The following is a 17,021-nucleotide window of genomic DNA, read 5'->3' on the forward strand; positions in this document are numbered from 1 at the left end:
ATTCAGCATTTAGATAATCTTCATCAATATTTCAGTACATATGGCACATATAACCCTCAGTGCAAAAAAAGTGAGTTCTGTCAACAAGTAAAAATAATTAATACTGCAATATATATAACAAATGGTATAGATCATGTCGAAACCATAGTTGAATAAACACTGCAGTTATTTCAATACAATTATATCATTATTGTATTTTAAGGAAAACATTGTTTGAAATAGTAACGATAAAAATTTTATATTTCCAGTACAAGTTTAAATAAGTCCTTGTACCTAAGTAGCGCAATATGTTGAATGAGTAATCAAGGGAACCAAGGTTATAGCGGTAATCAAAAGAATGCAATCCAGGGACAAAGACCAGACATGGAAAACAGACATACACAACAAAGAACATAAAGTAACTAAAATCATACATACAAAGCAACAAAAGTAAACGAGCAACTCGGACTCCACTAAAAACTGGGACCATGGACCAGGTTTACCGGTAGGGTAAGCATCCTCTGCTTTTCTAGTCCGGGGTAGACAAACGAAGAAAGGAAAACTATGACCCGTTGAAAACTAAGAAGCATTTAAAATCCAGTATTTTAAGTTTTGTATTGTTTGACTGCACAAAATATTACATCGATGTGCTAAAAATAAATTTACAGATTGCTATGCAATATACATGAGTACATTAAAAGATTCAAATGCGCAAGATGGCGGAAAGCAGTGTTAAAACCTTTGAAGTGTCGAATTCAAGACAAGATAACTTATAAGTATTATTGTAAACAGTGTACAGTCTGTATTTGCCCTCAGTGTATGGGGGAAGTTCATGGGAATCACACTTTCTATAGGCTTAAAACTGCTGAAAGTGATATTCGAAGTGAGTTAAAGGTGATAGATGCATTCGTAGCCAAACCTGAAACAAAATTTATTTGTAATGGTACCTGTATTGATAAAAATGGTCACGTACTTGTCTCCGACTTCAATCAAAGAAAGTATATGCTTTAGACAAATCCCTTAAATTTAAATCAGTAGTCCTTAGCAATGCAGAAATAGACTTAAAATATCCAAAAGGAGTTTCTGTATTTGATGACATACTATGGGTTGCTTGTAATGGGAAGTATGTACAAATAAGCAAGAGTTATTGTTTGTTAAACGCCCGGTGGCAAAAGAATAGGCCCGCGGCAGCACCACCAGGCTTGTCGTAAAAGGCGACTAAATAGTGCTCAGATCCCTGGCCGGGGGCTAGAGCGCTTTGCGCACAGAGCAACTATTTTTTTGTGCCTAAGGTGGTGGAATGGTGTATCCCCTGTCATATTGCATGCTGGTGTCGTCGGGCTATAATACGGAAAACCTGACCGCCAACTATAGTGGTGCAACGTGTTAGGAAAGATGCCACATTCCTCGCACGTTAAAGAACCCTACTGTTGTATTCTCCCGGAGTAGAAATCACAGGGCTACGCCAGAGAAGGCTACATTACCTGACCCTTCCTACCTCTCCCTATTTCCAGTGGCAATCAAAATTTGTCGACCCCATTACCTTGTGTCGCATCCCATATTTCATTCCATTTCATCATCATTCGGTGTTCGTATTATCATCCATTTCATGCTCATCGCCTAAATATAACCGAAATATTGCTACTCGGGCGTTAAACCCCAACAGTCAATCAATCAATCAAAACTGGTATATCATGCATGTAGAAAATATCTCCATATTTAGTAACTTTTACATAGTTTCAATATGTATTTTTGGTAAGTACAAAAAAGAAAATTCAATCATTTATTCTTTGTAGCAGTCTTTGTACGAATCATGCAAATTCTGTAACATGTGATACACCCGAAAACAAGGCTACACATTTTTTTAATTTTTTTATTATGTTGCATTATGGATCTATATGATGAAATTTATAATTACTCATTCCAATATGTATGCTCTTGGGAAATAAACCATATTGAAATTCCAACAGTTCACAATTACACAAAGATGCATATATATTTGTTGGATAACAAAATTATTGAGTATGTGTTCACATATTTGTATGGATTTGGAATACAGTGGAACCTATCTTAACCAAGCCCTATATAATTGGAAAATATATTTAAACCCGACAATTTTGATATTGCTTAATATCAATTAGTGTATTTTGAATCTTGGTAAACCTAGCACCTATCTCAACAGACCATTCTTCGAGTCCAAAAGGGGTTCGGGATAGATTGGTCCACTGTAGACAATGGATTAAACTTCTCAATGACACAGTATCATGACACACTTTAACACCAATAGGCATGGCAACATGTGACTGCATTCTTCTACGATTGATAAGAAATTTATTAGAAAAACTTAATGATAAAAAACAAATAGATTATTACTATCATAAGTAATCATCACATGTCACTTCCGGCTGGCAATATCAAATCAATGTAAGTATAAGTCTTATAGGCTTGCTGGAGAAAGCGTACATGATTTTTAAAGGAATTTTAGAAGTGGAAAAGATACAACTCTTAGTCTTATCTAACATTGCTAGAGTGTCTTATTTGTCTATCAATGTTGGTTTTAGTCCGTCACAGTTATGAATCATGAATAAGAAACTCGGGTCATTCATACCTGGTACAATTGATTAATTAATCACAAATACAAAGTTATATTGTGATACAAGACACATCGTTTTTTTAAACAAACGTACAAAAAGAAATATTCTAATAGGCAGCCGATCTTTTTAATGGAGTACATACAGGAGATTCTTCTAGGTTTCAAGAAAGTGACAATAATCGGGCAGGTGCTCAAGTGATGGAAATCGTAGAAGAAAACTAGTCAGATAAAGAAAGTTCAATTAAATTACACATACCCAGTGTTTAGTTCAGACAAAAACCTTTGAAATGTAATAAAAATCTTCTTAGTATCTCAAAATGACGCTTGAGTTTTATCAGAAAATGAGGATATCATCCAATGTTATGGAAACGTTCATACCGGTTAACGCTTCAACAGTTAAAGACATTGTTACATTATCAAATGGTAGCTTGCTAGTAGATGAGAGTTGTATTCAAGAGTTAATTCATAACAACATGATCGTTCCTATCGCTGATATTGGGGAGGGGGACAAGCAGGGTTACATTCCGTATACTTTAAAGATATACAACAAATTAGTATTTTACCTCTACCAATACCGACCACTCTTAAACCACCGGAGTAACATTTAAAAAAACATTTAGAAAATATTTTTGTTTGGAAATGCAAATTGATGTAGCTTAATTAAAATATCTAATGCAGTGCAAGCTAGGAATAATGTATGACAAATTGCCAGATTTTAATGAAAATTTTATTGTTTTATGGTTATTAGTGTTGGTACTAAGCTGAATTGGTATGAAGTATCCAAATACATCTAAATGTAAAGAAATGGCAGTTTTTCGAGAACATTAATGCCAGCTTGCAATGCATAATACATTTAGGAACAAGAATACATTTCATATTTCTAATCTTATTATTGGCAGCTGTAGATTTATTCTAAAGTATGTTGTTTACATTTTTGTTGTTAATGTTATAGAAGTTATAAAATATGTTTTCATAAATTTGGCTTGTGTTTGTGTGTTAAATACATATAAAGATGCATTTAGTAATGTTTCCGCGCTAAATTTAATGTATTATTAAAACTAAGAATGAAAACATTTCATTAAGGAATGTCCCAGATATTGACTTTAGCTGAACCTCAAGGTAGATCAAATCTATTAGAAAAAGCTTTTTCTGCCATCACGCAAAATTATGTCTTGGGCATTATCTTATAAATAGTTAAATAACAAATATTAATTTTGTATAAATCCTCTTTCAAAAGGGGGGGGTAATTTGTGGAAGAATGTTCTAAATAAATGTAAAGGGAATTTGAGGTTTTTTATATTACATAAAAAATTGTTCGGTGACCCCCGCTTTTCGTTTTGAAATATGAAAATAATAGTAGGCGTAACTGTCAAAATTAATTACAGAATCCTTATATATAGAAAATAGTCTATTTAGCCTCAATTATCTCGAAATAAAGTTCGGTGACCTATATTTTTTATCTTAAAATTTTAGACTATGTTCTTTGAAGGTCATCTTTGAGAAGAATAAGGAAAATGTATAGACTAAACGTATTAGGCACGATATACCTTAAGGTACATACGACATTGTACTTCACACACACTTTTGTATTCAAATTATATCACTTAACTGAAAATAAATTGAAGGTTCTTTCCTGAAAATCTTTATTTACATAGATAAACATTTGGTCAATGAAACATAATGTACATGGAAAGCCACTTCTTTTTCTTATTTGTTCTACAAAAAATCAATTACAAAAAAAGTTAAATAAGGAACATATTCCTCTCAACAGAGTATTATTTCATAGCTCAAATTATCCTAACGATTTTACGCTTGTACTTTCCTGGCCTAGGTATAACAAGGCACAACGTTAGGCCAACACATGTGAAATGAATGCTTTAAAAACCTAACAAACCTAGACTTCATTTGTTAGATGATATTCAAAAATATTATTCCTGTACATAGGACACTTTGAGATCATCGATGCAAAAAAAAAAAAAACGAGTTTTGCGCATATAAAAAATAAATAATATTGCAGTAAATATGACTAATATGAAAACTACAGTTGAATAAACAATAAAACCGTCATTTCAAAACAAAGATGTCATTTTAAAAACAATTGTTTGAACTGGTAAAGATAAAAAGTTAATATTTAAATTGAGTCCTCCTACACTTTATCTAAGTACCCTAATACATTTAAAACTAATACGCATTTGATCACACAGTATTGATAGAATACACAAAATATTTCATCAATGTGCTAAATATAAACATGCACATTATGATACAATGTAAAGACATGAATACATTAAATATTTAAATATACAAAATGGCGGAGAGTAGTGGTAGACCCTTGAAGTGTCAATTTCATGATCGGGAAACTTACAAATACTTTTGTAAACAGTGTAAAGAATGCATTTGTCCACAGTGTATTGACGAATTTCACGAGGATCACACATTCTGTAGGCTTAAAAGTGCTGAAAGTGATATTTGTAGTGAACTCAAAGTGGTAGTTCAGGAATCAACAGAAAATGATAAATCTATTCAATGCTTAAACAAAACTTTGAACGAAATTGATAACAATATGTGCATCAAAAAGGAGCAGTTGGTCACCCAAATAGAAGCAGAGACGGACAAATTGATCCTGAGTATAAACGAATCCAAGCAAAAAACACTTAACACTTTGGATGAACTTTTTAATGGAAGAAAAGCTTTTGTTGATGCACAGAAAGCGATAATAGGACGTTTAAATCAAAGAATAGCCGAAATTGATTTTGATTCGATAGATCTAACCGACGCAGTCGAATTAGTTATGACCACAAGGACAGCTTTTAGCGCAATTGCAGATTTTACCGATGGAGAGACAAAAATACACTTCGTCGGTAACGATTCCGATATAACGATAGGGCAATTGAAAGGTATAGAATTAGGCCAATATCATATTGAAGCTGAAAGTGGAGTTGTGTCTGACAATGTTCGTGTGGATGCTCAAGTGCTGAAACATACGAATAAGAACTCACCAAATGAGTTAAATGAATCCACATATCCGATGGTTATTTCAAACACTGACCTCACAAATGTCAGAAAAATCATTCCAGTAAATCAAAATGATGCATGAATTTTAGTCGGTACAAATCTTAGAAAAATAACTTCCAATGTTCTCGAAAGCACACCATATGCTTTAGATGTAAAGGATTTTACATTTCTGTCAAGAGGAAGTGTACTGTTAGCTAAGCGAGATGAAAGTTTTATACAAGAAAAACTATCGAATGGAAGAATGTCTCCTTTTGTTGATGTGGGAAGCTGTTTTAATTTAGTTCCCTGTACTTTGAATGTGCTTGACGAGTCTATTTATGTTTACATTGCCTCGAAACGTCAATTCTGGGAAAATTATAAATATGTGACTGAGTTAACATTCTGTAAAATTGGTGTTTTTAACATGGAAGGTATCCAAATTGCTAGCACTGATGTTTCACGTTTTGATACTAACATTTTGCCAAGCTTAACTGTTTATACCACTCAATCAGAATCTGCGATTGTTCATTATTGTCTATTTGAAAACTTTGAAAACTTGAAATCAAGTATTCATCTTCTGAATCACAAGGCTCAAGAAATTCCGAAAACGATTGCAACTTTCCGAGGAGCATTCGGAACCCAACCAAACACCACATTTATCTGTCATGGGGCATGTATTGATGAGAATGGCCATGTACTTGTCACCGACTTCGTTTACAAAAAAGTATGTGCTTTAGATACAAACTTAAAATTCAGATCGGTTGTTCTTAGCAATGCTGACATAGACTTCCAATATCCAAAAGGAATTGCAGTACTTGATGGTATACTTTGGGTTGCTGATCATGGAAAAATTCACAAATTTAAATACAATAGCCAATATGCCACTTTGTGCAAATAAAAAATGCGTTATTGTTCACGAAGATAATTTCAAAGTGTTAAATGTGGTTAATAGTAGAAAATTCTAATGTATATTGATCAGTTTAGAGATATTTTCAGTTTTGTTTTACTTCATTGTGTTGACCATTTTATGTCTGACAAGATTCTTTTCAATAAGATTGTATTCTGTATTTTCTTGTAGCTTTTTTAAGCTTTGAGGCTATTTTTTACTGTTCCTTGATAGTATTATGTAATATATCTCTAGCAAAGATTACGAAATATCTGAACATTGAAACGAGAAAAACTTTCTATAATTGGTACATTCTTTCACTTATTGACTACTGATGTATTGTATGGAGTGGCTCTGAAGGATTAGACAAAATTCTTTAACTCCAAAAACGGGCTATCCGCCTCATTCTAGACGCTGAACCCTTTTCTCCATCAGAACCCTCGTTAAAAAAATTAAGAATCATGAAAGTAGAAACAAGTATTAAATATCACAAATACCTATTAATCTATAAATCTCTCCATGGGGAAGCACCAAGTTACATATCAGAAAAGTTATCAAGAAACAAACCTTATTCACTAAGAAATGCTGAACAAGGAAATTTGATAATCCCTAAAATTAAAACTGAACTTTTCAGACATTCATTCATGTATTCTGGGTCTGTCTTGTGGAATAAGTTACCCAAACATTTACGTAATCAAGTCACTGGCAACTCATTCAAAATCAGTCTAAAGAAGTACCTTAACACTTTTGAATAGAGTATCTTAAAAGAGAAAATTGTTGCTGCTTACACTGTTTTTTTTAATATTCTACATTGTATTATCTTTAAGTGATTTGGTATTGTCAAATCAGCTTTTGTTGTTGTGTTGTGTTGTTTATTTTTAATTTCTAGTAGATATCGTTTTTGTGTGTGAGGGCCTCATGGAAGATTAGCTTGTAAACTGTGTAACCCTCTTGAAATACAGATTTTATTATTATTATATTTATCTCTGATACATAAAATGATTACACCAATCATTTTTAACAAGGAACTCGAAAGAAAACAAACAGAAACTGTAAGACCTTCAACTTTTTTAGAACTTCTGAAATAAATCTAAAAAATAATTCTGTGCAAGGGAATCAACATTGGCGAAAATAATGTTATTTTGAAAGTGGAAAGACATTCAAATGTGTCTATGCCCTGGAAAATACTTGAAATTTAAATATGTCATTAAAACAAATCCTGACATAAACGCAAAATCAAAAAAATGTTATTGGTATCTATAGCTATCAATGAAGGTTAAATTTAAAGTTTCATGTTTAAATATTACAGCCAGCAAGTTTTATTACAAGCTTTCAAAATTCCCTAGGAATTTGATTAAAACATTTATACTTCTCCAATAATATAAGGGTCAATGAATATTTATAAATAATTTTCAATCATCTGTAACTTTAAAGCTTGTTTTTATTAGCTCACCTGGCATTCGGCGAGGTGAGCTATTGCCATCACTTGGTGTCCGTCGTCGTCATTAACAATTATACAAAACTCTTCTCCTCTGAAACTACTTGACAAATTAGAACCAAACTTGGTATAAATGTTCCTTGTGCTATCCTGCATAGAACTGATGTGGGGATTTTGATTCGTTGAAAAACATGGCTGCCGTTACTAAAAATGGAACATAGGGGTCAGACAGTAGTTTTTCACATATATCTCCTAAACCGTTAGGTTTAGCTAAATTTAGACATTGGTAAAAGTGTTTAGCATGATGAGATCTATCTGTGGACAAATTTTCAACGATTTTTGACCAATTGAAACAAAACTTGGTATGAATGTTTCTTGGAGTATCCTGCATAGAACTGATGTGGGGTTTTTTGATTTGTTGAAAAACATGGTCGCCATTACTAAAAATAGAACATAGGGGTCAGACAGTAGTTTTTTCACATATATCTCCTTAACCGTTTGGTTTGGCTAAATTCTGACATGCGTAAAATTGTTCAGCATGATGAGATCTATCTCTGGTCAAATTTTGGTCTGAATTTGTTGAGCCATATTGGAGTTATTGCCCTTTTTCAATGATTTTTGCTATTTTTAACGTTACATGTATTTCTTTCAAAAAACTTCTCGTCTGACACTACTTAACCAATTGAAACCAAACTTGGTATGAATGTTCCTTGGGGTATCCTGCATAGAACTGGAGTGGGGATTATTGATCTGTCAAAAACATGGCTGCCATTACTAAAAATAGAAGATAGGGGTCATACAGGTTTTTCGCATATTTTATCTCCAAAACCTTTAGGTGTTGCCAAATTCTTTCAATTGCTGAAATTATCCTTATTGTAAGGCCTAAAAAAGTCTCCCGGGATATAAGTTGTCAGATGACTCCTTGTAAGAGTTATTGCCCTTGAATGGTAAAAAATTACTAGGTGAGCAGTCCAGGCTCCTCGGAGCCTCTTGTTGTTATTTGCTTTCATATTTCATTTTTAATTAACTATGTGTATTATTATTTTTGCTTCATGCATTTGGATGAATCCAATGATAATATTTAATGTGTAAGTTGATAGGCTGAAAGTTCAAAAAATAGGAAATCTGTCCATCAACTGGTTAATTTTTCAATTTAATGAGATAATCAAGTAAAATCCATAAATTTTGCAGAAAGCTCAAAACTTTTGATGCTCATGTTACACATCCAAGTATGAAGGAATTCAATTCTATTTTTTGAAACATTTCTTTCTTTTTAGGGTACACATTTCCAGTATCAGCCGAGTGCAAAGAAAACTTTTTTTTTCAACACATAATAAAAACTTCTCCAAGCGCAGCATAATACAACTGCAGTGGTCGAACCCCGAACAGTTGGGGTTAGTGTGGACATAATATTAGTTTTGACACTTAAGCATGGGGACTTATAATTCATAACTTAAAGAATAAACAAATAAATTTTAAAATCGAACAAAAAATTTAAAAAAGGTTGATTTTTTTTGGGTGTGGCTTTTTTTACCCCTTATAACTTCAAGACAGTCGAAAGCACACCAAATCTGCTGATCCACTTGTTTACCAGTAAAAGGAACACATTAAAAAAATAAATGAAATTGAAAGACAAACATTCTACATGGGTTTTAATGTAACACCCATTTTTTACACTTTTTGGCCACTTAATTTCACGAGATAGGGGCAACAAACTCCAAATTAAATAGGAAATTTTCTTTTGTGGTTAGCAAGATCATACCAAAATTTCATTACAATTGGTCAACCACAATTAAAGTTATCACACAAAAACAAAGTGTCTACAGATGACAGCAACTACAGGTCCATACCAACATAAGACAGCAAATTGTTTGCAGTCATATAAAAATTACAAAATTTTGTTAAATTTTAATTATAAGAGTTGTTTATTATTTAACAATGTTACCAACTCTGGGAACATCTTAGCACTTACAAACATCACTCAACATCGTAGAGTTACATCATAGTTCAAGAACACACTTAGTACATACAGGTGTACAGGAAATGATAGGTCTGACAGGTCATGTCAATACAATGCACTAATTATTAATTCTCTTTGGCTCTCTATGTTTATAGTAGAATCAGTCAAATATGCACATTTTGTCACAATTAACAAATTTTTGTTAAACATTGATACATACATGTAGATGCATGTAATAAGTTACAATCTAACTCTCCATGAAAACATTATTACTATTATATTTAAGTAATGTTCTAATTTTTGACATTGTTATAAAAAAATGACCTGATTCCAACTTATAATATAAGCAGGAGGTGCTTTATAAAAAGTGTAAACTGGCCCAAACCAAGTTATTTTGTATATGAACAAGATGTTGCATGCTACGTTGTGCTAACAATACATCCACTCAATCAGGTCAGTCAAAGCTGGGAAAGAGAGATACAATACAAGTCATCATGCAAAAGCAACATACCAAATATCTAAGCATTCCCATAATAAAAACTGGGAAATCTGTTATGAAAATTTCCATTATTTACCACCTGAAAAATGTGCTTGCAATATAGCCCCACTCATTAAGATCGGAGCATACTAATTGATTTGTAATCAAAACAGTGTTGTTTTTTTTTTTGTTTGGGATTACTAAATTCCTGAATTGCAGATCACTGGATGTTACTAACATCACAGTACCAAGCCAGGTCTTACAAAATAATCTAATTTGTTCAAAGAGAACCAACCAATCAGAAAGCTTGTTACAAAACAATTCAAATTACTCACCAATAAAGTCACCATCACAGTAGGATACATGTACAATTATTAAATAACAAACTTTTTGAGTATGTATAAACATATTTGTACGGATTGGATTACAGTGAAACCTATCTATATCAAACCCTGAATAATTTGGAAAACCTCTTTAAACCGGATACTTATTAAAATCCTGTTTATATCAGTTTACAGAATTCCCCTAAAAAGCAGAACAAAATCATCAGACCAAACACCTGTCTCATCAAACCTATCTTAAAAGTGCGAAAGGGATTCGACAGATAACACTGCATACAATGGATAAAAATGTCAATGAGACCAATACCATGTAAAAAATCATTTAGACATCAATGTACATGGAAAAAATGATTGCATTCATTTGTGATGAAAAAAAAATCCTTCAAAAACTTAACAATCATAAACAATTAGATAATTAATATCATAAGTAGCACTCTATATCTGTTTCATCATTTTTCTCCTTATATGGATTACTATTTACATTTATACATGAAAATGTACATTCACTAATTAATTTTACAACTTATATAATGCAACATATACAATAAAGTAGCTATTTACATGTTAAAGTACAATATAATTAACATTTCCTTATACCCTGATTAAGGTCCTTTATTAGTAGAAAATTTAGGCAAAAATGAAATTCTAGTGCATACAAAATTTATCTAAGGTACATGTACATGTGACTGCAAACACTTAACTGCTTGTTAATTCTTTAAGCTAAATATCATACATAGCCATAGAATATCTGTGAAAAAAAATCTTAGTTTTTATTTATCATCTTTATTAGTGCACAACCCAATAATTGATAATTAATTGATAACACAGGGAACATTTGAGAAACAACTACTACACTAAAAACAATCATATCACATACGTTATAAACAATTATATAACAGGAAACTTATCATTGTATCAAAAATCAAACAAAAACACATCTAACCAAATTAGATAATGTCAAGAACTTTCCATGAACAAATGATACTTAGTAAAACTCTATGCCAAAATATAATACTTTAAATCATCAAGCTTAAATAAATACACTTATTCAATACTATCAATTTGAGATCATCAGAGTAATTAAAATAGTGGAAGAAAAAATAATGCTTGAAGTCAAGAACTTATTCCATTTGCCTAACTTATACCACAATAATGGAGGACCAGTATTTGAAATATATTTCAGCAGGTAAATCTAATAATGTGTTAATTATCAGTTAAAAATATCATGGTGATTTCAGACTACAAAGTATTTTAATAAATAAAAAGAAATGACAATTACACAATTTAAGCTAGGGCAACATAATTCAAACAATGAAATGGAAGTACAAAGGAAAAAAAATTTTTGGTGATGTGAATTGAATTATCTCCCCTTAAAAAAAACAGAACACCTTCAGATAAATAGCGCTTTTAGGAACAATGGGGTCGACCTCTTAAACATTAGTGTTATATATAGGGTCAATAGGCTTTAATTAAATGTTATTTCAGTCCCTTGTCTCTTTGTCACAATTACAGATGAGGTTGTTTTTGTCTCTTTGCTGTCCATACTGGAGTAGCCATAGCCTGTGGTACTCTCTCCCAAGTGATACGTTCATCTACATTCTCTGAAGCATGATAATACTGTAGTAATTCCTGAATGGCTTGTTCTTCTACATGGAATCACATATACAAAGTCCTTAATGTGATTCTCTATTACAAAGAATGTCAATTTCCTAGGACTGATGACATTGGTTGGTAAATATAAATGTTTGTTTGAAATAATAAATATAAAGTTTTACGGTCTACCTCAAATGAATGCCGGACATCTCGGCCCACAAAAATCTTGAATTGTGACCATTCGGCCTGTAGTTCAGACTACTTGGCCCATGAATAAAATTGTCTGGAACTTGTTTTAATTCAATAGTTACTGAATTTATTGTATGGATAGTAGCTGAAAACATTTTTCAAAATAACTGTATTTAAACTCAGTTTTTTTTTATTGATAAAATGTGAATCGTGTGATGTCACAGAGTCAGTGAAAATTTTGAACCAGCTAATGCCATGAATGCATCATAGATGGAATAAAATGCAAAGAAGTACAAACTCAATATTAAACTTCACAAATATACTCTAACAATTTTTACAAAATTCCTAAATATTATATCTATTTGAACATTTTCATTACGGGCAGAGTGGTCACAATCTGAGAAGTCCATGGGCAGAGATGTCCAAACCCCACCTCAAATACCCCATTTTCACAGATGAGGTATGTTTCATAGTCATGAAAATCACTCTTAATATGTTCACTTGCAAACTGACCTTTAGGAAAACAACAGATTTTTTAATAAGTAAGGTAATAAATTTTCAAATTCCTATGACGGAATAGACATAACGATAGAATAATCAGAAAAAGAAAACTATTTATGGGAAACTTCAAAACCAGATCATAATTTTTTGTAGATCAGGAAAAAATTAACTTGATAAACTTTCCATTTTAAGGGTATTAAGGACAGCTTACTTAAACCATTGTGAACATGTAGATGTAGCTGTACACTCAATTAAATATCTAAGAAAAAACTCGGACCAAAAGTTTCTATCTAAACCTATTTCAAAATGTTTTTCACCTGTATAAGACCAAGTGGTTTATTCGTTGTCCTAATAAATGTCTCATGTCTTTGGATTCCATCTTTAACAATTTCAGAGAAGCTGAATGAATTTGAAGCTGCTTCCTTCCTCTGTTGCCATGGATTCACAGACTCGGTTGGACTTGTTGGGCTCTCAATGGGTTCCTCTGATATACTTTCCTTTTTCTTCTAGACTGTGCTGGTTGGAAGACCCCAGCTAAATGTAAAATGAAACGATATGGCTAAAATCAACACTTGAAAAACAAAATACCAAACCAACAATAAAAATTAAAAAACATTAGTTTTAAATATTAACGAAAATCAAGGCATTATAAATAGTTTTTTTTACTAGCAGTCCACATAAATTGAAGCCTTCTCCTGTCTGCTCTATAATAATGATAAATCTATTAAAAAATATCAGGAAACACATTTTGATTCACACACTAATTTTTTACCTTCTTTCAAAGTAATACAAGACGACTTGGACCACTCAGACCATACATTTTGACAAAAAAGACAAATTGAACCATCAAAAAATACAACTTGGACCATCAAAAAAGACATCTGGAAAGGTGAAGACTATGTTTTAAATGCAATGTGACTGAGTGACATTGATATCTTGTTGTACATTATATATTGTGTGAATGTATGTTTGTTTGTGCTTTGTCGTCTTGTACACACAGACCTGAGTTTAAATAAAGTATTTGTCTTTGTCCTTAATATCAATCAAGTGAAAATTATATGTATAACAATTTAAACTGAATTAAATTTAATTAATTCTAATCAGTTGAATTAGTTTTAAAAAAAATATTAGTTATTCATAACATTTACTTCAATGAATGGGTTTAAATTACTTCTACCTATAAGGATTGGTCAAGTTATCCTTTTTTGAAAATTTGGAAATCGATTATAATTCTGTTATATCTTCCTTTCTTTCATTAAGGTCCAACTAGTTCCTTAAGATGACCAAGTTATCTGTTCTGACTGCCCCAGTTGTCCTGTTGATGGTTCAAGTTGTTCTGGGCCAGTTGTACCAGGTCATATAATGCATATTGTAAAATGTTTACGATTTTACAAAACATTTTTTTGCTTATTTTTTAATATGAAGATGATAATTTTCATTATTTCATTACCATACCTAAACAAGTTAGATGCAGATTTGGAAGCAGAAGATGACTGGATTTTTTGTGTAGCAGGCCTACTGCTAGTAGGACTAGTGATATTTTGCATGCCCTGGTTAGTTTTTGGAACCGCTGATGTGGATGTAGAACTAACTCTTTGAGAGGTCACATGAACAGATTTTGGATGCTGATTAAACTTCTTGTCTTCTTTCATCAGATCTCTGAATGATTTAGTCACTTTATTTACATCACCCCTGCAAAACAAGAGGATCCCAGAAGCCTGAATCGCTCCCCTAGTTGAATTATGCCTTTCAAGGGCTATAAATTAAACAAAAAGTTGTCCAACAATTTTGACTCAAGAAAACTTTGATAGGACTTATCATAAGGATCATTTCAGTAAATGAAAATCTAAATCTATCATAGTTTTCAAGACATTGGCTGAAAAGTGTAAAAAAAAACCCTGTTATTTTCCACTATAACTCTTTTGTAGTCCTAAAAATAAGAATCACTTCAGCTATTGAAAGAATTTGGCTAAACCTAACGGTTTTGGAGATATATGTGAAAAACTATTGTCTGACCTCTATCTTCTATTTTTAGTAACAGTGGTCATGTTTTTCGACGGATCAAAAAACCCCACTTCTATTCTACGCAGGATAACCCAAGCAACACTTATACCGAGTTTTGTTTCGATTAGTAATATAGTGTCAAAGGAGAAGAGTTTTGAAAGAAATAACATTAAAAATAGCAAAAAACGTCGAAAAAAGGGCAATAACTCCAACGTGGCTGAACAGATAAGAATAAAAATTTGACCGCGGATAGATCTCATCATGCTGAGCACTTTTAGCCCTTCAAAATTGGGTTTAACCCAACCGTTTTGGAGATATATACGAAAAACTTTTATCTGACCCCTATGTTCTATTTTAGTAACAGTAGTCATGTTTTCCAATAGATCAAAAATCCCCACAACAGTTCTATGCAGGGTACCCCAAGGAACATTCATATCACGTTTGGTTCTAATTGGTCAAGTAGTGTCAGAGAAGAAGATTTTTGAAAGAAATAACATAAAAAATAGCAAAAAAAAACGTTGAAAAGGGGCAATAACTCCAACATGGCTTAATAGATTAAAATGAAAATTTGACCGTAGATAGATTTTATCATGCCAAATACTTTTACCTAGTCATGATTTGGCTAAACCTAACGGTTTTGGAGATATTTGCGAAAAACTACTGTCAGACCCCTATGTTCTATTTTTAGTAACGGCGGTCATGTTTTTCAAAAGATCAAAAATTTCCACATCAGTTCTATGCACGATACCTCAAGGAACATTCACAGGAAGTTTGGTTCCAATTGGTCAAGTAGTTTCAGAGAAGAGTTTTGAAAAAAGTTATGCATTTCAAGGCCTTCGACCAGGTGAGCTAAAATTAACAAAACTGGAAATTCTGTGAGCACTTGTAACTTGATACCCTATTTCCCTATTTGATATTAAGACGCACCTTTTAGCCTCCATTTTAATTTAGTTCAAAATCTGAAATAGGAGGTGCACAATGGGAACATGTACTAATGATTCGAAGACGCATAATATCAATAGAATAAATATTGTATTGATCGACTGCAATATCTTTTCAACGACAGGGTAAAAATAAACTTATACATAATCTACTCAATAGAGAAATACAAATAATGTATATGTGTGGTTTTGAATACGAGTACACAAAATGGCGGAGAGTAGAAGTAAAACCCTAAAGTGTAGAATTCATGATCAGGATAGTTATAAGTTTTATTGTAAACAATGCCAAGAATGCATTTGTCTTCAGTGTATTGAGGAACTCCACGAAGATCATACATTTTGTAGACTTGAATGTGCTGAGGGTAATATTCGGCATGAGCTTAAGGTGATAATTGAAGACTTGAAAGATAATAGTAAGACTATCCAAGGTATACTATCAACTCTGAACAATATAGAAGACAATTTGTGCATTGAAAGGATTCAGTTGACCAGTCAAATAGAAAGAGAGACTGAGAAAATAATCCTAAATATAAACGAATCCAAACAGAAAGCAATACAAAATTTAGATGCACTTTTTGATGGAAGAAGAGCTTTTGTCGATATACAAAAAGGGATAATAGAACGTTTAAAAGCACGAATAGCCGAACAAGATGTTGAGTCGATGGATCTCGCCGATGCTGTCGAAATAACCCTGACTGCAAGAGCAGCATTTGCCGAAATCAAAGATTTTACCGATGAAAAAGCAAAAACGCGCTTCGTCGGTAACGATTCCGATATATCGATAGGACAATTGAAAGGTGTAGAATCAGGCCTATATTATATTGAAGCTAAAACTGGAATTCAAACGGAATTAAACGACGATGATCGTGTAGATGCTCAAGTTAAGAATGATAACTCGTCAGATAAATCAGATGAAATTACATATCCAATGGTTATTTCGGGCACAATCCTTAAAGATGTAAAGAAAATCATTCCAGTAAATCATAATGATGCATGGATTTTAGTCGGTGCAAATCTAATGAAAATAACATCGAATGTTCTCGAAAGCACCACATACGCTTCAAGTATAAAGGATTTTGCAGTTTTGTCAAAAGGAAGCGTTTTGCTAGTGAAGACAGATGAGG

At 32.3% G+C, this 17,021-nt stretch overlaps 1 protein-coding gene and 1 long non-coding RNA gene across 2 annotated transcripts; one reads left to right on the plus strand and one right to left on the minus strand.

Moving 5' to 3' along the window:
- The first annotated feature begins 4,174 nt into the window (after positions 1 to 4,174).
- Positions 4,175 to 9,284, plus strand: LOC148614356 (tripartite motif-containing protein 2-like). The gene is made up of 2 exons (XM_088588458.1): positions 4,175 to 6,290; positions 9,168 to 9,284. The coding sequence occupies exon 1, from the start codon at positions 4,881 to 4,883 to the stop codon at positions 5,667 to 5,669; it is 789 nt and encodes a 262-aa protein (XP_088444584.1). The 5' UTR covers positions 4,175 to 4,880; the 3' UTR covers positions 5,670 to 6,290; positions 9,168 to 9,284.
- A 4,065-nt stretch (positions 9,285 to 13,349) lies between these two features.
- On the minus strand, positions 13,350 to 14,818 carry LOC148614357 (uncharacterized). Its single transcript, XR_015923646.1, has 2 exons — positions 14,408 to 14,818; positions 13,350 to 13,486 (listed from the first exon to the last, which is right to left on the minus strand). It is a non-coding gene; the product is annotated as an uncharacterized LOC148614357 (long non-coding RNA).
- Between the last annotated feature and the right edge of the window lie 2,203 nt (positions 14,819 to 17,021).

The sequence above is a fragment of the Perna viridis genome, chromosome 6, assembly GCF_037379345.1.
Source record: "Perna viridis isolate PV_CMFRI_1.1 ecotype Kerala chromosome 6, ASM3737934v1, whole genome shotgun sequence".
Lineage (NCBI taxonomy): Eukaryota > Metazoa > Mollusca > Bivalvia > Mytilida > Mytilidae > Perna > Perna viridis.

Bases quoted from the DNA above. Each gene is read 5' to 3' on its own strand.
- LOC148614356 (XM_088588458.1), top strand. From the start codon at position 4,881: ATGGCGGAGAGTAGTGGTAGACCCTTGAAGTGTCAATTTCATGATCGG.